Source organism: Heteronotia binoei, chromosome 2 (assembly GCF_032191835.1).
Source record: "Heteronotia binoei isolate CCM8104 ecotype False Entrance Well chromosome 2, APGP_CSIRO_Hbin_v1, whole genome shotgun sequence".
Taxonomy (NCBI): Eukaryota; Metazoa; Chordata; class Lepidosauria; order Squamata; family Gekkonidae; genus Heteronotia; species Heteronotia binoei.
Genome location: NC_083224.1, coordinates 205,204,318 through 205,229,423, shown reverse-complemented (window position 1 = coordinate 205,229,423; position 25,106 = coordinate 205,204,318). Strand labels below are relative to the sequence as shown.

At 43.4% G+C, this 25,106-nt stretch overlaps 1 protein-coding gene across 1 annotated transcript; it reads right to left on the bottom strand.

Annotated features, from left to right (window-relative positions):
- Positions 1–1,606: 1,606 nt before the first annotated feature.
- On the bottom strand, positions 1,607–24,746 carry LOC132567481 (uncharacterized). Its single transcript, XM_060233157.1, has 9 exons — positions 24,738–24,746; positions 24,360–24,572; positions 23,214–23,398; positions 21,510–21,759; positions 16,798–16,885; positions 15,328–15,392; positions 14,959–15,237; positions 6,168–6,230; positions 1,607–2,281 (listed from the first exon to the last, which is right to left on the bottom strand). The coding sequence occupies exons 1-9, from the start codon at positions 24,744–24,746 to the stop codon at positions 2,240–2,242; spliced, it is 1,194 nt and encodes a 397-aa protein (XP_060089140.1). The 3' UTR covers positions 1,607–2,239.
- Between the last annotated feature and the right edge of the window lie 360 nt (positions 24,747–25,106).

Genomic DNA, 25,106 nt, shown 5'->3' with positions numbered 1-25,106 from the left:
TTGTGAAGGCTCCTTCCCTGAGCAGAGTCTATTGGTCGGCAGGCCCTTTCATCCACCAGTGAAGGCAGGACTTGTAAACACTTGAGACTTCCCCACTGGAGGGGATCACTCCCTATTTTGGAAATTCTGCAACTGTGGGAATTTTTCTTCACCCAGGCTAAAAAGACCTGCCTTGGCCCAAGCTAAAAAGGGTTGCAGACTTGTGGCGTGGGATTACACTAATTATGCGAAATACACAGCACTATCCTAGGTCTGGATGTCCTGTCATACTTGAAAAGAACCAGCCTATGTGGTGTAAGCCTCGTGTTTTGGTTCATCTCAGACTGTCCAGCCATTCACATTCCATGACAGGGCACTCAATAACAGTCTTCTGGTCCACACAAATGGGTCTTGCGCTGCCTCCATTACACCACTTATTGCAGCCCCCTCCTGCTGAAAGAAGTCTTTTTTTTAAAACAAATTTTTATTATTCTGTAATATATTATATTAATATTAAGATTCAATACCAGTACATTGCATTTTCCACCTCCCTCCCCCTCTTTTCGTGACTTCCACCGGTGCATTTTAATTGATGTACTAAAAAGTACTAAAAAAAATAAAAGGTAATCTTAGCATTTTTAGAATCTGCATAAAGAAAAGAAACTTATAACTCTAATAAAATAAAATAAGAAAAAGAATCATTTACTACAATTATACTCCTTTAGTCATTATCATAAAAGCAAGATTGAAAAAGTATATATTTCCATAGTCTCATTTTTAACTATAAAAAGGGTCCATTTACAATTCCACAAACCTTCAACTGTTGTCAAAAATCACCAAATGTCCCTTAACTTTCCACTGTTTTTCAGCATATTTCTGAATTTTCCCCACTCATTTCTAAATTTCTCTACATCATATTCTTTTAAGATTCTGGTAAGCTTGTCCATTTCACTCCAATGCATAACTTTCATAATCCAATCCCACTTTTCTGGTATTTTGTCTTGCTTCCGTGCAGCTGAAAGCATGTACCAGATTATTGTTCTATCTTGTTTTGGAAATTTCTCCATTTGTAATCCCAAACAGAAAGACTTCTGGTGCCTTCTTGATGTTATAGTCCAAAATTTTTGAAATCTCTTGCTGAATCATTCGCCAAAATTGCTTTGCCATTTCACAAGTCCACCACATATGGCAGAAAGAGCCTTCATGTTTTTTACATTTCCAACATCTATCTGACACCTGATTGATCATTTTTGACAGTTTCTTAGGTGTCATATGCCACCTATATAGCATTTTTCTTTAATATTATAACATGTCGATATCCTCATAGAGTTCTTCCATAAGTACTCCCATTGTTCCATCTGTATTTCTTTATTTATATTTATCGCCCATTTTATCATTTGAGATTTAACTACTTCATCTTCTGTAGACCACAGCAAAGACAAGTGCGGAACAGGCATGGCTGCCAGTCTAATGCCACACAGAGATTGGAAAACCCTTGCGTACATCACATTCACACGCCTAAGCTCACTGCAGACTAACATGCCTAGCAGAGCACTGTCTGAAAGAAAGAAGAAAACGGCTTAAAACACCTTTTATGCACGATGTTCCTGGCTTGTGGGGGTTTTTTCACTGTCTTCAGGTAGCATTCTCAGCTTTTTCTTTCTTCTGCACTCTAGCTTCAAAGTCCAGGATGTTTATATAGTCCTTTTAACAGTGCAGATTCCAGATTTTACTGAACTCCTTTAAGATGAATCAGTCCAAACATCAAAACCAGACCAGCTTCAGATGGAACAAGAATACGTTTGCAGTCCAGAAAGCACAATTTTCGTGATGAACCTCTCTTCTGTCTTCGATTCCTGTTTTTGTTCCCTACTCTCTGCTTTAGACTGAACTGTCCTTCTCTAGTCTTAGTTTACAGACTCAAGGTACTAGATCGTATCACAAGACCTGCTCTACATGCAGAACTGCTCTTCTGAAGGGCAGCTCATCAGCCAATTTGAGGAAGCAAGCAAATTGCTCATTTCTCACCAAAGATTTGCCTCATGCAAGACGGAGTATGCTGTAGCAGATCTGCTGATATGACCAGATTTCCAATCTCTGTGGCTTTTGGGGGCTGCGTGTGCAAGACTGCTGGACCGTGCACCATTTAGAATATACCATAGTAATTAATGGAATAAAACCAAATATTTTACGCAACTAAAAGGATTTTATCCATGAAAAACACATGGGGGGAGGTAAAATGAGGGGGCCCAGCATGTCTTTAAGCAACAGTACCTGATTCCAGAGGAAATTTTTCCAATTCCTAGTAGTTAAAAAAAGAAAAAATATGTTACCCCATCTCATGATGAGATGTCAGGAGAAAATAAAAGTTGAAGGAGTCAAAAAATGCCCTCAAGTAAGTATACACTTTAAAAAAATCACTTTAACTCCTTACTGAAAAATTGGGAATGGCATAATTATTGCTTTTGTTTAAAACTGAAGGTGCCATTACCATTCTGCAAAGTCACATTGGGAAAATGTTTTGTTTTAATAAATGCTGGAACAGTACTCCCAAATTTAGTGAAAACAGTAGTCATATGCTGTATGAAGTTACCCAAGGAAATTAAAAAAGATAATTTGGAAGTCCTGCCACCCACCCAGATTCAGCAGGATCAAGGAAAGAAAAAGAATCACTCACTCACCCAGAGTATATTGACCTTTTGAACCTCCAAGTACCATTATTTCCAGTGGGCAGGAGACTGGGTCTCATCCACCCACAGATAACAGTGGCCCTTTAAATTGTCTGTAGGTGCTTTGACCCTTTAAATTTTAAAGGGCCAAAGCACCACAGGGCATGCCCCTTCCTTTTTCACTGCTCCTGTGGCCTTTCCAACCTTACGATATTATTGGGAGTGAAATTATCAGAATCAGGAATCATCAGGAGGATGTACTGCAAAAAGACATTTGATCCACAAACATCAGGCATTTTATCAGGGTAACAGTTTCTGATTGCACACCTCTAGTGAAATATTTGACAATAATGCAAGTATTTGGCTCATAAAAAGCTTATCGTGTTTCAAAAGCCCTTTAATTTCTTCTAGTAGCCCAGCTGTAAGAGATCAGGGTTAATACCCCCATATCAAAGATGGGGGGAGGGCATTGACAACAAGAGAATAACAGCTTGGTGAATGCCACCCAGTGAGACTGTGGCCAAGGTGAGGTATAAAGCAAGGCTCATGGTCTCTATAATTACAGAACACCAATCCCCATATTTTAGGAACTGTAACTACAGAGACAATGTTCTATTGTGGTTTCTTAGCCAACATTAATCACCTGCACACTTCACAACCTGAAGGTACATTTTCCATTTTCTGTTTTGAAATAACAAGGACAACCATATTCAACCAAGTCTTGTAAAGCCACCCCAGACTTCCTGTCAAGTCATCCAAACCTTCATCAACTGCGCACTCTTTATAGCCATGTGCTCCTGTGGGGAGGAAATTAAAAGTCTCACAAAGAACAGGGGCTAACAAGTGGCATGGTCCACATCTAGAACACAAGGGTGCCACGGCCTGCTGCGGAGCTTCCACTCCCTTCTTTGCCTGCAGTCTACTGCCAGTTTAACCTTTGCATGGTAGAATAGAGAAAGCTGAGCTTGTAAAGTCTGCACTGGGCTCTGGCAGTCTCCACTTCCCTTTTGCATAGAAAGTGGCCTATAACAAGCGCATGTAGGTTAGCTCCAGTTTATTCCACAGAATCATAGAATCACAGAGTTAGACGGGACCTCCAGGGTCATTTAGTCCAACCCCCTGTACAATGTAGGAAATTCACAAGTATCTGCCCCCTGCACACACACTCAGTCCCATGCCCAGAAGATAGTTTTTTTAAAAAAAAGACTGTCCAAGATCCCTAGCAAAACTGGCCAGGAGAAAAATTGCTGACTGACCCCCAAAGTGGAAAACAGCACTTCCCTAGGCATGTGAGAAGGGGCCACAAGAACTAATAACTGATGCAACTCTTCCTGTCCTCCTTCTTATGAACTCCCCAAGTAAAACAGAATCAGCACTGCTGTCAGATGCCCATCTAGCCTCTGTTAAAAACCTCCAAAGAAGGGAGAACCCACCATCTCCCAAGGAAGCCTGTTCCACTGAGGAACCTGGCAAGAAGTTCTTCCTAATGTTTAGTCAAAAACTCTCGTGATGTAATTTCAACCCACTGATTCTGGTCCAACCTTCTGGAACAACAGAAAACAACTCTGTATCATCTTCTATATGACAGCCCTTCAAGTACTTGAAGATGGTGATCATATCACCGCTCAGTCATTTGTCCAGGCAAAACATACCCAGCTCCCTCAGCCTTTCCTCATAGGACTGGGTGTCCAGACCCCTCACCATCTTTGCTACCTCCTCTGGATATGCTCCAGTTTGGCTATATCCTTCTTAAATTGTGCTGCCCAAAACTGAACACAATACTCTAGGTGAGCTCTAATGCGAGCAGAATAAGGTGATCACTTTGCCTCATCTGGACACTATATTTCTGTTGATACAGCCCAAAATCACACTGGCTTTTTTAACTTCATGTGATCTGGACACTAGACTTCTGCTGATACAGCCCAAAATTGCATTTGCCTTTTTAGCCACCGCATCACACTGTTGACTCATGTACAGTGTATGATCCACTAAGAACCCTAGATCCTTTTTGCACAAACTACTGCCAAGACGAGTCTCCCCCATCCTATAACCATGCATTGGTTTTTTTCCTACCTAAATGCAGAACTTTGCATTTATCCCTGTTAAAATTTACTATTTTTGTTTTAGCCCAGTTTCCCAGCTTGTCAAAATCATCCTGTATCCTGTCTGTGTTTGACGGCATTTGTAAACCCTTTCATTTTATTCATCAACTGCAAATGTAATAAGCATTGCCTCTATTCCTTCATCCAAATCATTTATAAAGATATTTAAAAATGTATAAATTATAATTATGACCAAAGCAAAAGCTGTAACACTGTCTTGCCACATTCAGCACTGAGGGACATCTGTATTTGCAGCAATGGTTAGAAGTGAGCTGTAAACTGATGTGAAACAACAGTAAAAAATGTTGATGCAGATTTATTCACTGCATTTATATTCAAACATCATTACATCTTAGTGGTCAAAATCTGGCCCCATGCAATTTTTAAAAAAATCTGCACAATCAACAGCTCAGAAAAATCAAAGGAAACTAGGTTTGAACAAAAATCCTAGCTTTTTTTAGGGGGGAGGGAGAAAGGGGCAAGGGGAGAAACCAAAAACACCAAGAGCAATATGTCTATATGGACATGCATGGGGAGACAGTTCAGGCACCATTTTGGGGAGTTACTCCAACTGCCATCTAAAAAAGTCATCTCCCCATCCCCCAGGAGATGTGCCAGAAAGGGAAGCAGAGAAAGAAGGCAAAGAAGGAGCTGTGGAAGAAGCAGACAGAGACTAAAGAAGAGAGGTGAAGCTGGGGCAGGAAGTGGAGCCAGCACACGAACCAGGTTAGAAGAGGGAACCATCCCTCTGGCCTCAGGAAACATAGATGGAAATCATCCCCAATTCAGATTGCAGCCTTCAAGTGCTGCCTGCTTTCAAAGTCAGACATGCTGACACGGATAACTAACCAACTAGGCACAACTTATGCTTCTATGAGCGAATGGCCATCCCTAGCCAATTTCCATCTGTGTTCCCTTTATCACAGAGGAGATACTAACAGCCAGATGTGCATCACTCCAAATATATGCAGAAATCCTACACGCCCACCACTGCCAAGAGTGGAGGCCAACTATCCACTAAATCAGGCTCTGCTCACATCTCCTGCTGGGCCCACTCCTGGCTACTACATAGGCAAGCGCATTCTGACCAATGCTGCTGCTGCTCTAACATACTACCCACCTAGATTTATACCCCACCCTTCTCTCTGAATCAGAGTCTCAGAGCAGCTTACAATCTCCTTTATCTTCTTCCCCCACAACAGACACCCTGTGAGGTTGGTGGGGCTGAGAGAGCTCTCACAGAAAGCCACCCTTCCAAGGACAACTCTTGCGAGAGTTATGACTAACCCAAAGCCATTCTAGCAGCTGCAAGTGAGTAGGTTGCAAGTCAGTGTCTTCGTGCATCATAAACTTTCCAACCGTTGTTTCAGCAGCTTTTCAGAATTATTGGGAAACCAACTTTTAAAAACAATTTTACCTTTTCACTGATGAAATCAGAGGGTCCCAGCTCCATGGCACTTCTAGCATCTTCACCTTCAACCTGAAAGAAAAACAAGCAATTGTAACAGATGGCTGTCAAGGAAAGACAAGTCAGAATGAAGGATAAGATTTTCGGTGCCTTATTACAACCCCTTATCCTGAAAGAAGCTTGAATTAAACCAACATTTTGCTTAACAGACAGCATAGTGTTTTTTTAAAAAGCAATAAATGAAGTGGAAGATGACAGGGAAATGAAGAAAAGTAGCAAGGAACTTTGATAACATTTCTCTGAGCCTGTAGCACCTCTGCACAAAGAAGAATCCTCTTGATACAAAATTTGGGGGAGGAGGTAGTTTTGCTTGCCCTCAGCACAGTCTCAACCAGGAGGCAGCCAAACTGTGGCTTGGGAGCCACATGCATACTGTGCTGCCCCTGGAGTTCAAGGAGGAACTTAAGGCAGTCTCAGTCTCTGAGCTCTAACCCATGTGTGAAGCAGGGAAGGAGGGAAATAGGCTTGTCAGCTCTTCACCACAGAGGTCGCCCAGATACTGAGAGCGGGGAAAGACAGTGCGAAAGCCAAGGGAGCCACTAGATAGAGGGATGGAATTAGAGAGGGCAGTGCAGGGTTCCCCCTCAGTTTCACAGCTCTTATAGGAGCTATATTTACTAACCTTGGTATGAAGGCAAAGAGAGATGCATAACGATGAAAATGATAGCCAATGATTTATACGGTACATGTGTGTTTCTTTCTCACACTGATGCCCAAAAATAATTCCATAACCTTTCCTATGCTGGTCTTATTCCCTGCTTTTGCTTTTTAAAAAGTCTTCTAATATGGTCATGCTGTAAAGTGCATGGATATGTACTTTTATCTTTCCGTGCAAAGTATTAAGAGTTTTAATAAAGACATGTGCAATATTTGTTCATGTCTTGCAGCTCTCAAAAATCTGACATTTATTCTATGTGGCTCACACATTAAGCAAGTTTGGCCACTCCTGATCCCTACAGACCTTGCCCATAACGAAGTCTGAACAGGACACGTTCTCTCCAGATTGATATATGGCGCAATCCTATATCTATTTACTCAGAAACAAATCCTATTTTGTTCAATAGCTTAGTCACACGTAAGCATGCATAGGACTGCAGCTCTGGACACCTGCTTCATCATCTGCTCCTTCTCCCCCTACCAGCACTGAGTTTTTCTCTCATTAACTCAATTCACTCATCACACCAAACCATCACACCCCTCTGGAACTAACAACGAACCATGATTTGCACTAAGCAGAGAGTTAGGCTTTCAAATGTTCAAGCAAGTCACAGCTCAGAGTCACTTGCCTGTTCACATTTCCTTTTGCTCACAATACCTGTGCAGGGACCCTGGAGGTACAAAAGCAGCTGCCACAGTGGTTTGTCGATTCAGATAATACAGTTAAAACAAACAACAGTGGGAAAGCAAGATTCTAGCTTCTTGTGGCTGCTCACAAAGGCGTGCTTTATCAATTGGAATTGTAGGGTTGGACCCCATTAACTGCCACAACAGTACCATAATGAATACCGTATTGTTACTCAAGTGCTATGCTGCGTATAAGCTTTCATGTGCATGCACACTTCTTCATATCTTAAGAGGTGTGCATGCACACAAAAACTTATACCCAGAATTTAACTTGCTATTCTTAAAGGTGCCACTGGACTCAAACTTTGTTCTATTGCTCCAGACCAACATGGCTAACCACTTGAATCTATTAAGTGGTATGCTATCCACACAAGTATAGTATGTTTTAGAGCAGGGATGTTAAATGTGTGGCCTGCAGGCCTAATCCGTCCCCCAAAAGGCTCCAATCAGGCCCACCAGCAAATGGCCCTCTGCTTCCTTCTCCCTCGCCTGCTTCCTCTGGTTGCCATTTTTGTATTTCTCCCTGTGATGCAGCTGATCAAAACAGCCTCTGCTCTTTCCCTCTTCTCCCCTCCCTTCTCCCGAAAGGAGGAGGATGGAGAAGCTTCAGTCAATGGACAGGCTTTGCTCTGTAGCTCTGCTATGCAACTGATACAGCCTGGTTCTCTTAATCAAACAGTAGAGTTACAGAACCAAGCCCATATACTGGCTGAGGCTTCTACTCCCTCCTCCTCCCTTGGGGAAAAGGGAGGGGAAAGCACAGAGGCTGCTTTGATCAACTGCCTCAATCCCACTGGAGAAATGCAGAAAACATCCATGAGAACTTTAACACAGTTTTATTGCAGGAATGAGCTTTTTGCCTTGCTATTCTCTCTCTCTGTGTTGTTAAGCTTGTTTTGTTAGGGCTGTCCTGGGTGCAACTGAGTTCGCCCCCTGAGTTCCAGTCTTTCTCAATAGAAAAGTGATGGGAACAGTTTAGATGAGGAATAATCACAATCCACAGTGAGATGGATTACACTGAGAGTGTGTGTCCAGCACATTTCCTGTGTAGACCGCAGATTTGAACCCAGGCTTCCCAAATAGTAGGCTGATAATGATCACTATGCTGGCTGTTTCTCTATTCTTGCACTGCCCCATAGGAGTTGCAGTTATTTTTCTGGGGAAGATTACAGTTTTATAGATAAACACATAGCCCTCAGTCTATGGTGCCTTCACATGTTCTTAACCAGCACACAAAGCACTTATGTTCAAAAGCTCATAATGCCCAGCCATTTCATGCTTTCCCCTGGGTCCTAGGACACAAAGCACTGACCGTGGAATTTCTATTGTGAACATCAATAATTCAAAAGTAGGCTTGCAATTTACAGATACACACAGGGAGCAATCCTGGCGCTTGCTGTAAGCGTCAGAGTTGGAGCCAGGCAGACAGGCACGGAGGAAGCACGCCGCCCCCTCTGCAGCTGGCCCTCGCGAAGCGCTGGGTTTGCGGTGGGGGCAGCGTGGAGCGATCCCAGCGCTTGCTGGAAGCAGAGCTGGAGCCAGGCAGGCAGGCGTGGGGGAAGCACCGGGATCAGAGGCAGCGGATCGCCCCCCCCCCCCCCGGAGGAAGGTACGTCCTATTGTCCCTTCGCTCCATAAGATGCACACACTTTTCCCCCCACTTTTTTTTGGGGGGGGGGGTGCGTCTTATGGTCCGAAAGCTACGGTAATATCTTGGAACATAAATGGACTTGATTCACCACAAAAAAGAAGGGCAACTTTTCATTGGATTGGGAAGCAAAAATGTAACATAATTTGTCTACAAGAAGTACATATCAAACAAATGGATTACAATTTTTTTATTGAATAAGCAACTAGGTGTGGAATTTTGTTCACTGGCTGATGAAACCAGTTACTTCTATGAAAAAAGGTGTGGTTTTTTTATGTGAAGTAAGAATTAGACCCAAATCTCATTAGGGTTTGTAGAATCTTTCGGGCTTAAGTGCCGTGTTCTCCAGTAGAACACGGCACTTGAGCCCGAAAGATTCTACAAACCCTAATGATGTTACCAGCCGTGAAAGCCTGAAATCTTTGATAGACCCAAAGCTGATTTTTAAAGATGACGATGGTAGATTTATTGTGGTGGAAGTGATGCTGAACCATAAAAGAACTTTGTTATTGGGAATGTATGCCCCAAATGGAGCAAAAGACTCTTTCTTTAAGGATATTATGCAACAACTAGATCAAGTGACATATGAGCAAATTATGCTAATGGAAGACTTTAATGGAACGGTTAAAAATATTTTGGACAGATCTGGGGGAAAAAATAATGAAGGAAAACTACCAAAGTCATTTTTTGAACTAGTTAAAAAGGAAAGTCTGGTGGATATATGGCGGGAATTTAACCCTAAAGTATGGGACTATACTTTCTTTTCAGCAAGACATAATTCTTTCTCAAGAATCGATATGTTATGGATTACAAAAAATCTGGGACTTACAACAACAAAAATAGAGATTCTTCCTAAAATAGGGGCAGACCACAATCCATTAATGTAGTCTGCAAAGCCCATAAAAAAGACTTTAAGATGGTGGATAAATGAAGATTTGCTGCAGGAAAAGGGGGTAGTAGAGTCTCTGGAAAAGGAGACTAAATCTTTCTTTCAAATAAATGAAAATAAGGACATTGAATTTCAAACTGTGTGGGATGCATATAAAGTAGTAATGAGGGGCATCCTAATTACATTGAATAATAAAGATAAAAAAGCCAAAGATAAACAAATGATAGACTTGCAAAAAGAGATTGGAAAGAAGGAGAAGGAGCTCAAAAAGAGACTGGGGAAAAAGAAAATTATAAGGGAGATTACAATATTACAAAGTCAACTGAGACATTTTTTAAACAAAGAAGTGGAATGGAATCTAAAAAGGTTTCAACAAAAATCTTTTGAAGGTGCGAATAAACCTGGAAAATACCTGGCCTGGCAAATGAAAAGAAAAAGGGAGAATAAAATTATTAATATAATTATTTTGGGGGACAAGGAAATTGTCGACCAGGAAGGAATTAAAAGAGAATTTTATAAATATTATGCCAAGTTGTTTAAAAGTCATGCAGTGGTCAAGGAAAAAATTAATGCATATTTACAGAAAATTAATGTAAACCCCTTAACTGAAAATATGGAGAAGGTATTAAATGAACCAATCGGAAAGGAAGAAATAGAGGCGGCAATTAATTCAATAAAATTGGGGAAAGCACCCGGTCCAGATGGTTTACAGCAAAATTTTATAAAGTCCTCATGGAGGCCCTACTACCAAAACTTCAGAAATTGATGAATATTATGATGGGAAAATACCTACTTGGAAAGAAGCAGTAATTTCGTTGATACCGAAAGAAGATAGAGATTCCACGAACGTAAAAAATTATAGACCAATTTCATTACTTAACAATGATTGCAAAATATATGCCAGAATATTAGCAGAACACCTAAAACAGCATTTGAATAATTTTATTAAAGAAGAGCAAGCAGGGTTTCTTCCCAGGAGGCAAATTAGAGACAATATTAGAACGGTAACAGATATTATAGAATATTATGAGAAACATCCTGAAAAAGTAGCATTATTCTTTGCAGATGCAGAGAAAGCATTTGATAATGTGCACTGGGACTATATGTTTGAAGTGGAGAAACTGAGATTGGGAAACGATTTTGTAAGAATGGTGAAAGCTACGGAACAACAAGCAAGACTCTGTATAAATGCAGAGAAAATGATAATCAGACAAGGAATGAGACAAGGTTGCCCTCTATCTCCATTGATATTTATAATGACTTTAGAGATATTGCTTATGCGAATCCAAGACGATAAAGAGATAGAGGGACTGAAATTGAAAGTTTTTTCTTATAAATACAGAGCGTTTGCAGATGATGTAATGTTTATAAATGAAAATCCAACTCAAGTTACACTGTTGCTGCTTCAAAAGATACAAGAATATGGAGAGATGGCAGGCTTCTATATAAATAAAGAGAAGTCAAAAATTTTGTGTAAAAATATGTCAAAGACTAAACAGAAAGAACTACAAAGTCTAACAAAGTGTGAAGTGACCTCTAAAGTAAAATATTTAGGTATAGAAACAACAAAAAACATTGACTTGTATAAAAATAATTATGAGAAGCTCTGGCGGAAAACTGATGAGAGATTTATTAAAGTGGAATAAGTTGAACTTGTCTATTCTGGGCAGAATCTCAGCAATCAAAATGAATGTGTTACCAAAAATTATGTTTTTGTTTCAAACGATTCCAATAGTGAAGGATAATAAGCAATTTAATAAATGGCAAAGGAAACTTTCAGAATTTATATGGGCTGGTAAGAAACCGAGAATTAAAATGAAAATTTTGACCGACGCAAAAGAGAGGGGAGGCTTTCAACTACCAGATCTAAAGTTATACCATGATGCAGTTTGTTTGGTATCGATTAGGGAATGGATGACATTACTAAATAGAAATTTATTAACATTAGAAGGCCATGGAAACATTTTTCGTTGGCAGGCATATCTGTGTTATGGGAAAAGCAAGATGGATAGCTTCTTCTTACATCATTATATAAGAAGTAATTTGTTAAAAACCTGGTTGAAATATAAAAGATTTGGGGATGAGAGGAAATGCTATGGATTGTGCCAAAAGAAGTAATAAAGTTATATTCGAACATTAAAGAGGAGACATGGTTATCATATAAAAAATTGTTAAAAATACATGGCAGTAAGGTGGAATTAAAATCAGTAGAAGAATTGGAATATAAGTATAATTGGTTTCAATTACAACAAATCAAGAGTTTGCTTGAACGGGGTATTAAAAATGATGGAGTAAGACAAGAACAAACAGAACCGGAAAGAATGCAGTTTGGCGATAGCGAAAAATTGATTTCAAGAATTTATAAATTATTGTTGAAATGGTCTACAGAAGATGAAGTAGTTAAATCTCAAATGATAAAATGGGCGATAAATATAAAGAAATACAGATGGAACAATGGGAGTACTTATGGAAGAACTCTATGAGGATATCGACATGTTATAATATTAAAGAAAAATGCTATATAGGTGGCATATGACACCTAAGAAACTGTCAAAAATGATCAATCAGGTGTCAGATAGATGTTGGAAATGTAAAAAACATGAAGGCTCTTTCTGCCATATGTGGTGGACTTGTGAAATGGCAAAGCAATTTTGGCGAATGATTCAGCAAGAGATTTCAAAAATTTTGGACTATAACATCAAGAAGGCACCAGAAGTCTTTCTGTTTGGGATTACAAATGGAGAAATTTCCAAAACAAGATAGAACAATAATCTGGTACATGCTTTCAGCTGCACGGAAGCAAGACAAAATACCAGAAAAGTGGGATTGGATTATGAAAGTTATGCATTGGAGTGAAATGGACAAGCTTACCAGAATCTTAAAAGAATATGATGTAGAGAAATTTAGAAATGAGTGGGGAAAATTCAGAAATATGCTGAAAAACAGTGGAAAGTTAAGGGACATTTGGTGATTTTTGACAACAGTTGAAGGTTTGTGGAATTGTAAATGGACCCTTTTTATAGTTAAAAATGAGACTATGGAAATATATACTTTTTCAATCTTGCTTTTATGATAATGACTAAAGGAGTATAATTGTAGTAAATGATTCTTTTTCTTATTTTATTTTATTAGAGTTATAAGTTTCTTTTCTTTATGCAGATTCTAAAAATGCTAAGATTACCTTTTATTTTTTTTAGTACTTTTTAGTACATCAATTAAAATGCACCGGTGGAAGTCACGAAAAGAGGGGGAGGGAGGTGGAAAATGCAATGTACTGGTATTGAATCTTAATATTAATATAATATATTACAGAATAATAAAAATTTGTTTTAAAAAAAAGACTTCTTTCAGCAGGAGGGGGCTGCAATAAGTGGTGTAATGGAGGCAGCGCAAGACCCATTTGTGTGGACCAGAAGACTGTTATTGAGTGCCCTGTCATGGAATGTGAATGGCTGGACAGTCTGAGATGAACCAAAACACGAGGCTTACACCACATAGGCTGGTTCTTTTCAAGTATGACAGGACATCCAGACCTAGGATAGTGCTGTGTATTTCGCATAATTAGTGTAATCCCACGCCACAAGTCTGCAACCCTTTTTAGCTTGGGCCAAGGCAGGTCTTTTTAGCCTGGGTGAAGAAAAATTCCCACAGTTGCAGAATTTCCAAAATAGGGAGTGATCCCCTCCAGTGGGGAAGTCTCAAGTGTTTACAAGTCCTGCCTTCACTGGTGGATGAAAGGGCCTGCCGACCAATAGACTCTGCTCAGGGAAGGAGCCTTCACAATGAGTTCAATGCGCCATTTCATACTAGAGAGCCTGCTGATGTGCCCACTCTTGCACACAATACGCCTTCAGAACTTAGCACACTGCAGATGAGTCTGTAAGTACTACAAATCGTACTTCTTACCAAAATGCCACCAATAATCTTCCAAGGACCTTCAGAGTTCCCTGTCACACAGAATGAAAACCATAGGTACAGATGATAGCCTGGCACTATGAACGTATCTTGCCACAACAGCCAGCCTAGTCAAACTGTGTAACAAACAACTTCACAAAAATAGCAAATGCTTGCTCAGAATTGGCTGCAGATTTAGGATGAAAAAAAAAATCTCCAAAAGGTGATTTTTTAAGGGCACATTCAAATTTGGTTTTCCAAATCTAGTTCTAAAAGCAATAACTTTGCATTCCCTCCTGAGATCTCAGGCAGGTGGAAATGATTCACAAACTAGAATTAAAATGCTGGGGGGGGGGGGGGGGGTTAGGGGAGACAGAATGGGGCCACCCCTAAATATTTAACTTAGAAATCAGATTTTGAAATCCACTATTGATCGCATCAACTTAACGCCATGTAATCCATCTTGAGTCTCAGTGAGAAAGACATACTAAATATCATAAACACAAATAATTACAACTGCACAATATACAATGGTTAAGCTGGCTCTCACATAATATTTGGGCACAGCCTGATTCCAATGAGCTCAGACAGGGAACAAGGCTAGTGTTTGTAACAAAACACCCCAGGGCTTGACAAAGGAAAAAATGCAGCTGCAGTCCAGTTGAACATGAACATACATAAAAAAGGTGAATGAGTAGGAATGCACAAGGCAAAAAAACCCCAACATTCAACTATTTAAAAATGAGATTTCTGAGTTCTGGTTACTACAGACAATGTTTATGATTCATGCATTTAACTTTTTCAGGTTTTAGGCAAAAATGGTATTATTATAGGCATTTTTAGGGGAGAATCAGCTGGTGTTTATTTTAGACACATACCCCCATTATATTTTCTATTTTGAAAAAAATTTAAAAGGTTACTGTGATTATTGATCTGATTCCGCACATTTGAATAGAGATGCATACCACTGCTACTGGTATTTCTCTCGGGTCTTCTTTAATGCCTGGCAATTGTGGAGGTGCCTCCATGTCACCTGCAGGGCATCCTGCAAGCTGCTGTGGATGTTCTCTCCTTCCTGCTCCAGCATTTCCTTTACTGCCAGAGAAGGAGTCAAGCCCACTATCGGCACTGCCAGCTGTTCGACACTCTACTGCACTGCAGTTATCTATTTCGGCTTCATCTAACACACTAATATCCATCATGTCAACATCCTGCAAGTTATCCAAACTTGTTTCAATATCCTCCTGCAAAAAGAAAAAAAGAGCAGATATGACAGTAGTCAGGACTCAGGATGCAGAATTGTGACTGCAGCTTCAGTACTGGGTCAGTCATACCTGTCCATCTCCAAAATCTTCTTCGAGGCCATTATCTTCAATGCCCTCTTCTTCTGGCCTACGTCCTAGAAAGATCACTGTAATTAGACGCTAAAGCAGAGCACACATTCATAAAATTACTCTTTGTGGCCTATGCAAACTAAAAACAAACAGGATCAGAGTTCAATTGTTCTTACAAACAGAAGATATGACAATTTAAAAATCACTCCGCTGAACCACTCTATTTATTCAATAGATGTATGTTCCTCCTCTTCCCCGCAAGAAATGGAGCCCAAGAAATGGAGCGTCAATCCGTTGCACTCAGGGACAGTGAACAATGATGTCTGGGTGAGGGTGTACAACAGCTTCAGGGCACACTGCAGCGACATGGCAAGAGCGAACTCCATCATTCATGGCTTTTATATTTGCAGGTCTTTTTGACCTTTTTTGCTGGGGTCCCAAAACCCACCAGAGCAACACTGGAGGCCTCCACAGTATGAGAAACTGTCATGACAGGGGGGCTTTGGGCTTTTCCCCTGGATGTTTCTGAGGTAAAGCCTCTAGTGCACTGAGTGCTTTCTCCAATAGGAGACACACAGCACAGCTCTCTCTCACCTTGGGAGTCATCCTGACTCAGGCCAGGCAGGAGATGGTGTTGTGCACTTCTCCCAGACAGAATAGGCAGGAGGAATGGGCCATCTTGGGTCCACATTCAGAGCATTTCTTAAATGAGGCCATTTTCAAAGAGAGATAGGAAGGGAATCCAGACAGGAATTCACCTCACAACAGAGTTCACAATTCACATTCTCTTTGTGCGACAAAAAGAGAACTGAGGTGAGAGTGGTTGCTCAACCCACATTATGTGATCTTTTGGGCAGGAAACTCACAGTGATGCAGAAAAGGGGAGCACTCTCAGGACACTAGGACTGATTTCACACTAGACTTTTAATCCTGGTTTAGCCCTGTTCCCAAGCTGACATTCTACACTAAAAACATAGAATCATGGAGTCATAGAGTTGGTTTTTCTGATTCTATGATTCCAGTGTAGAATGTCAGTTTGGGGACAGAGTTAAACCAGGATTAAAGCTCTAGTGCGAAATTGGTCTAGAAGTTTCTTTTTAGAGCTCACTAACACCCCCTAGTGGCAGGGCTGCAGAGACATAGTCCCATGTGAGACTCCACAGAAGCCACAAAGATGAACCAGTGAAGTCAGCAACCTCAAGTGCTGCAGCATGGACATCCTCACCTGCTGCTTGTGAAAACTAAGTTAAAGTGACTTTCACTAACATGGTGAGAAGCAGGTTTGAGACTAAAATGTACACAGAGCAGCTGCAGTTTTACAGACAGATTAGGCTGCCTAAGAAGCGTCTCAGAAAGCGCTCACTGCTTCCACGTTTGGGGGAATACACAGATCGGCCGGCACTCCTCTATTTAACAAAACAAGCAGAAAGCAGCACCATGTGAACATAGGTGCTTTATATCCTTGCATACCTTTGCCATTTCTTTTGGGAGTCTTCTTGATGGTTGTTTCAGACACCACTGGAATCTCATCGGGATCTCCCCCTTCCTCCTCAATTGCCTAAAAGACAGATCAAAATGACATTCAAACATAATCCAGAGCAAGTTTGTGAAACACCAACTCTTTCCGTTCCAATGTGGGCCACACCACTCCTTTCACAAACCACCCTGTAAGGCTTGCTCCTGTAAAGCAAAAACACTGATGCATCATGTGGTTTCTGGAGATCTCAAGCCACAGGTGGGCAGGAGAGGCGGATTTACATTTGGAAATATGTAACAGCTCAAAAAAAACTAACATTTTATCTATCAAGAGAAGGAAAATTTGTGCAAACCATCAGTTCTGTGAAAGCCAGGAAGATTTTTTTAAGCTTTAAATCTTTATTAGAAACTAATTCTGATCTGAGAAAGAGGCTTTAATTGGTAGGATCTTCAAGGATGTATCATAAGGCGGCATGATAAGAGTATAGGTGGCTAATTTTGCCCAATTATCACAAAACCTTCCATGTGAGAAAAAGAATGGATGGGGAGGAGAAAGAAGAGGAGGAGACTGGATTTATACCCCGCCCTTTATTACCCAAAGAAGTCTCAGAGCAGTTTTCAATCTCCTTTCCCCCCTCACAACAGACCCCCCCTGTGAGGTAGGTGGGGCTGAGCTCTCCAATAGCTGCTCTTGAGCAGAAGAGCTCTGAGAGAGTTATGATAGATCCAAGGTCAATCCAGCAGTTGCATGTGGGGAGGAGTGGGAAATCAAAAGTCAGCACACTTAACCACTACATCAGGGTTGGCCAAGGGTAGCTCTCCAGATGTTTTTGCCTACAACTCCCATCAGCCCCAACCATTGGAAATGCTGGCTGGGGCTGATGGGGGGTTGTAGGCAAAAAACATCTGGAAAGCTACCGTTGGCCACCCCTGCACTACATCAAACTGGCTCGCTTGTGATGTCACACAAGCACACACAGCAGTGTTCTATAATTGTACTCACTTTTTGGATTTACTGGGAGCAACATTAAGGGCTATTCAGGATGATGACGGAGACGTCCAAATAGAACTGCACTATTTATGATAACATTTAAATTGGACATTCCTGATTTACAAAGCTTCAGACATTTGATAGCATACATCACACTTACAGATATTATTTTAACATCATTGTAATTTTATTACATCATGTGACTACACTGCAAAAGTTGTAAGCTACATTGAAGTAGAAAAAGAATTCAAGTATTAAAATAGTGATGGAAAAGAGCAGACAAAACTAGAAACCTGCTTATTAATGATGAATTCAGAACTAAGGTTGTCAGCCCCCTACTCCAATGGAATATACAAAGAGGCACCAACATGGATCCACAACATGGGTCTAAAGTGCCAGTGGACTCCATATTTTCTCTCAAACACTGGGAGGGAGGGGAGAAGGAAGGAGACGCAGCCCAGCTCCCCTCTGCACAACACAGAGACGGGAGAAGGAAGGAAGTCAAATGGAGCTCAGGCTTTGCAGCCTGTGTCAGTCTTCAAGGCTAGCTTTTCTCTGCACAACACAGAGACTGGGGAAGGAAGTCAAATGGAGCTCAGGCTTTGCAACCTGTATCAGAACGCGTCGGCCAGGCTATTGTTGGGGCTCTCAAAATGGGAGCACATACGGCCGGGGCTGCGCGGACTGCACTGGCTGCCAATTACATACCGAGTCCGGTACAAAGTGTTGGTCATTACCTTTAAAGCCTTATATGGCCGAGGACCAGCCTACCTAAGGGACCGTCTCTCCCCATATGAACCCCAGAGGGCACTGAGGTCAGTGGGAAAAAATAAAATGGCGATCCCTGGGCCGAGAGAGGTCAAGCTCCAAAACACCAGAACTCGGGCCTTTTCAGCTGCGGCCCCTGCTCTGTGGAATCAGCTTCCGGAGGAAGTGCGGGCCCTGCGGAACCTTGACCAGTTCCACAGGGCCTGCAAGACCGTCCTTTTCAAACAAGCGTATATCGACATCGACTGCTGAACTGCTGTGAATAAAGGATCCGCCATCTACATTACTATCGAACTATTTAAACTGGCAGAATCAGCGTCACAGAACTAACCATTACTACTGCCAGATAAATTTAAATTTAAATTAACTTAAATGATGTATTTTAAATCTATTAACTGGTTTTTACATGTTTAATTTTAATTGTTAAATTCAAAGTTTTTATCTATTAATTGTAAATGTATAAAATGTTGTTAGCCGCCCTGAGCCGCCTAGGCGGGGAGGGCGGGATACAAATAAAATCTATTATTATTATATTATTATCAGTCTTCAAGCCTAGCTTTTCTCTACACAACAGAGAGATGGGGGAAGGAAGCAGAGCAGAGCTCAGGCTTTGCTGGGGGTGGGGCTTGTGACCCGTATTGATGCTTCCATGGCCCAGTACCGGGTCACGGCCCTGCAAATGGGAAACACTGCTGCAGCCTTTTTCTCAAGGTTATTGCAAAGGCGTAAATATGAGGAAGACCCCAACCACAGAATGGGATAAAGCACAGACCAAAGGACTCTTGGAAGGGAAATGTCTGGAGACTTCTGGGATAGAACCTGTGGAGGGGGGGGGGAGTGAAGAGAGACCTCAGGAGAGTACAATTTAGTTATGTGTTCAATTTCTATTCCGCACAATTGTGAGGCTCAGAGCAGGTTACAACGTAAATAGATAAATATCAACTTGCACTGGCAAATTGTGAAATATGATGAAAAAGACACTTCCAGCTGTTGGAGTGAGTGATTCAGCATGCCCAGACATTGGGGAGACCTACAACACTCTAAGTGTGTATAGGTGCTGTGGCGGAACCGGCCCGATTCTGCCTTCAGACCCGGTCCCGTCAGCTCCCCATTGAGTCGCCAACTCCTGGAGGGAGCTATTTCTCCTCCTGCCCCTTGGGCTCACTGCCACCACCTGCTCAGTCTAGGGGTTCAGATTGAGAGGAACAGGACTCCCAATCCCCCTCTCCAGCTGTGAGGCCAGGCCTCAAGGTCCTCTGCCACCCTGCACTTGGGTTTCACAGAGACCTCAGCACTTCTTTGGGGCACCCCTGGAGGATTGGCACCTTATCCAACTGCATGCCTTCCCCCCTTCACCTGGGGCCCCCTTCTTAACACAGCGTGGTCTAAAGCGGTTTGGGGATCTATGTGGTACAGAGTTTGACTGCCAGCATTTAAAACAGCAAAAAAATATTTATTTAAAAGAGAAAAAGAAAGGGAAAGAAAAACAAAACAAAAACAGTTGCATTTAAAAAGTTAGCACAGCACAGCACCTGTACAGCAAACAGCCTGACAAACAAAATGTGTTATAAACGCATTTTACTGTCCCTGATCTAAACACGCCCTGCCTTTTTGGATGACTTACTTGGTCTTACTGCCTGGAGGCCTCATTTTCCTGAGCAGGCCTCCCCCACAGGCAGGAGTCCACAGGCAAGCAACCTCTCTTCCAGAGCGCCAGCTGCAAAACTGAAAAACTCTTCCTCCTAACTCACATGCAGAGAACAAAAGAACTTCCTGCCTCTCTAGGAGACTTTCCCCCTAGAGTTGTTGGTTTGGCTCTGGAAGGGAGGGGGGGAGGAGGGGAAGGCTAGGCCCAAGCCTGCTTGGCAGTTTAGCGATCCCTCCCAATGAAGCACCAACATGGATTAAAATGGCGTTTCTCCACAGGTGCTATCTACTTTGTCTTAAATTGGGACCTGCTCTCTGACCCCTTTCTCTCTCTCCATGGGCTTCCATGGAAGCATCTCTCTCCAGAGGTCTCTCCTGATTCTCTCCTCACACATTATGCTAGGCAAATGACATAAAGTCTACCCTTCAAAGCAGCCATTTTCTCTGGGGAACTCATCACTGTAATTTTAATAGGGGACCTACAGGTGCTACCTGGAGGCTGGTAACCCTAACCTATAAATCTGGCAAATCCCTATTTAATTATGTAACGTTTCCAGGGCCTCTGATCATAGCGATTTCATTTAGCCCACATAATTAGCAAACCAGCCACACAATCTTTCCTTTTATGCCAGCTATAATAAGTCAGCAGATACAGAGCTCTGCTCTTAATGTGTTCAAATGTAGTGTAGTTTTATGGCGCTTTTTCTTTTCTTCCTCACCAAGATTAATGTTACCCAGATGTTGGGAAGCAGTTTTGTCTCTTTTCTAGGTTCCTTTACTCTTTAAGCATTCTATTCTGTTTAACTTATGCTAGATTGTAGCTATGGTTTGTGTTAGGCTAATTACTAGGCAGAAAAACATCTCATAGGATGTTACCATATTTTGGAAAGTAAAAAAGAGGAGATCCCTTAAATGAACACGTCAAACAAGTGATCGCTATGACAAATCTCATTTTAAAGATCTCTCCTTTTTAAGCTGAGATCACTGCTAATTACCAGGTCATTTTCATCAGGTTTTTTAAAATACAAAAGAGAAGGGACACTTAAAAATAAAAAAGAGTACGAGCCCTCTAAGAAGAGGACACATAAAAAACAAACGCTATTTATTACCGGCGCGGCACGAGAGGCCCCCCACGCCCACGTGACTCGCGAGACCGCCCAGATCGCAACAGCGCCCCCTGCAGGCGCCATCTACTTACCGCAGGGCGGCGAGCCTCAGGCGACACGCATGCGCAGAGCCAACTTAACGCTGCCCACCTTATTCCAGGATTTCTCCCTGCCCCCCTCAGTGAAACGCTTACCTTCTGCAGCTGCTCGAGGAGGACGCTCTTATTCCCGCCGGTGTCCAGGCCGCGGCGCTTCAGCTCGGCTCTCAGATCGATGACTCGCAAGTCGCTGAGACGCCGCACCGTCGTTATCCCCACAGGACCGCCCCCCCCCCGGGGCTCTCTGAAGCGCCGTCGCCGCTGAGGGGCATTGTCGCCTCTGCAATGGGTCCGACCTCCTTCTCCGACGCCATTAAAAGCGAGCACAGTGCTCGGGTTGAGATTACTTTTTTTTTTTTAACCAGAAAGACTGATTGAAGCGGCTCGCAAAATGGCTACCACTGCCTCTGTGCGCATGCGAGGAATTGACTGGCGTGTCGGAAGCGCCCGATACGCACGCGCAGACTCAGCAACCAACAGGCCCCTGGCAAGATGTAGTGGCGCGCTAATACAGGAGAGCGGCGCATGCGCCCGTTATACATAAGTACCCGGATGCAACCCAAGCAATAGGTGTACTAGGCCTAGAAATAGTCTCGCGCTGAAAACAGGCGTTCGTTCCGCTGTTTTCCTTCTTTCACACACACACACCCTTCGTTTTCTTTCTCCCCACAAATCGAAAGGTAGTGCGCGCTGCTTTATTGGGGAAGGTTGTTCGCACGGAGGCCACAGAGAACGGTTGCCTGACGTTGCACTTCCGGTTTCCGTGTAACGAGAACAGATAGGGCCGCTCTTCCCTCTCTAGGATGAGAGAGAACTTTCATTTGTAGACAAAGGCCCGCGATCAGTAAAAGCTTCTGGAATAAGCTTTATTAGTCCATAAAGCACTATTAAGTAGTGGCCAGAACGCCCACGTTTAACTAAGACCATGAAGAATTCTTTTTAAATTTATCTGATCTTTTCTAGTTTATATTCTGCCCTCCCTGCAAGTGGGCACAACACAAAATAGGCCATTAGGCCACACAACATAAATACATTCATAGGCAATTAAAACACACGAAACATAATTTTAAAGCAATTGCAGTAATGCAGCTGGAATTTGTTTGATCTGGGATGTGTACAGATAATGATTTCAGCAGGAAGGCTAGGTATCAAAAAAAAACAGTACCACAGGACCTATGTGAAGGAGTGCAAAGGGGCATTTTTATAAAGAGAATGGGATACAGATGTATTTTAATACTTTACATTTCAATAATTTATATAAAGTAAATAGGAAATTTCAGTGAATTGGAATTGCACGAGAGGGCTTTTTATAAAAAGCAATAGTGTATTTTTAATGTTTGAATTAATTTTCCATCTTCTATTTACTGGATATATACCTTTTGTTTCCATATTCTCAAATTATGTAATTCAGTTTTATTGCGCATCGACGGCCGCCTGGAAAGCTGCTGCCTAGGGCGAAGCAGCACCCATCCCTCTCAGCTGCCCCGCTGCCTAGCGATGGTGACAACCCCAATGCACACCAGTCCCGAGACTGACGACCCCGAGCCCATGCAACTCGCAGTTGCACAGCTGCGCCTCACCCCCAAGGAAAAAGCATAGTGCTGCTCAAAGAATCTCTGCCTGTACTGTGGAAGGGCAGGGCACTTCTCCTCCAGCTGCCCCGCCAAGTGCACCCAGCTGAGTACCGTGCCACCGCCACCAGTAAAAGACCAGCCCCAAGTCTGAGTGGACCCCCCGACTTGGGGCACCTAGCCGGGTCCCCTGAATCCTACGTTACCAGCCAGGGCCCATTCCTCGTACTGATCACACTCGGCTTGCCGGACGGGTGCTGGCGATTCGTCTACGCTGGTCGACTCTGGGGCCACCCATTGCTTCGTTGATGTGCCTTTGTGAAGCAACACTTTGTCCCAGTGCAAGACAAAGACACCCCGACCCTGGTCGAAGCCATCGACGAGCACCTCCTCTGATCCGGTGACCCAGGAGACCTGCCCCGTCATGCTCCAGATCCAACACCATCACGAGCAAGTACAATTTGATGTTGCTCACATGCTCCGTTTTCCCCTCATTCTGGAACTCTCCTGGCTCGTAAAGCAGCAAGCCATTGTCACTGCCCCACCCAAATGCCCGGTGCTTCCCACAGAGAAGTTCACTGGGAAGGTGAAGGAGTTTCCTGCATTCCTGGCACAGTGCAAACTATATTGAATTATGTGCCAGAGACTTCCCCAGTGACAAGATCAAGATATGCTTCATTGTCAGCCTCTTAAAGGGGCAGGCAGCGAAATGGGCAACCCCCTTGCTTCTAGCCCCATCGCCCCTGCTGACTGACTACCAGGGCTTTCTGGATCATACGGCAGTAACCTTTGCTAACCCCCAGCAAGCAGCCGCTGCCAATCGTAAGATCCGGACCCAGAAGCAGGGTAGGGACTCAGTTTCCCAGTACTCCACCAAGTTCAAACTTCTGGCCCAAGACCTGGCCTTGAATGAGGCTGCCCTCATGGACCAGTATATGGAGGCGCTGTCTGACAAAGTCCTTGATGAGCTGGCTCAAGTAGACTGACCAGCCACACTGCAAGGCCTAATCACGCTGTGTGTCCGCATCGACGGCCGCCTGGAAAGCTGCTGCCTAGGGCGAAGCAGCACCCATCCCTCTCAGCTGCCCCGCTGCCTAGCGATGGTGACAACCCCAATGCACACCAGTCCCGAGACTGACGACCCCGAGCCCATGCAACTCGCAGTTGCACAGCTGCGCCTCACCCCCAAGGAAAAAGCATAGTGCTGCTCAAAGAATCTCTGCCTGTACTGTGGAAGGGCAGGGCACTTCTCCTCCAGCTGCCCCGCCAAGTGCACCCAGCTGAGTACCGTGCCACCGCCACCAGTAAAAGACCAGCCTCAAGTCTGAGTGGACCCCCCGACTTGGGGCACCTAGCCGGGTCCCCTGAATCCTACGTTACCAGCCAGGGCCCATTCCTTGTACTGATCACACTCGGCTTGCCGGACGGGTGCTGGCGATTCGTCTACGCTGGTCGACTCTGGGGCCACCCACTGCTTCGTTGATGTGCCTTTGTGAAGCAACACTTCGTCCCAGTGCAAGACAAAGACACCCCGACCCTGGTCGACGCCATCGACGAGCACCTCCTCTGATCCGGTGACCCAGGAGACCTGCCCGGTCATGCTCCAGATCCAACACCATCACGAGCAAGTACAATTTGATGTTGCTCACATGCTCCGTTTTCCCCTCATTCTGGAACTCTCCTGGCTCGTAAAGCACAACCCCTAGTGGGCTGGGCACAGGGAAAGCTGAGCTTCAAGGACCCTTGTCCTCACCAGGCCCATTCGGCCACTCTGGCTGCCGTGGCTGCTGGTCCTCTACTTCCCCCGGCCTACACAAACTTTGCCGGTGTCTTTGAGGAAAAGGGGGCCAACCAGCTCCCTCCACGCTGGCCTTATGACTGTGCCATCAATTTGGTACCAGGGGCACCCCTGCCTATGCGGCAGCTCTACCCCATGTCCGAACCGGAGCTAGCAGCTCTGCAGGACTTCCTCGCCAAAAACCTGAAACGGGGTTTCATCCGGCCATCCACGTCCCCACTGCCTGCCCCGTTCTCTTTGTCAAGAAGAAAGGCGGCGAGTTCTGGCCCTGCAATGACTACCGGGCCCTGAACAAAATCATCGTCCGGGACCGCTACTCTGTGG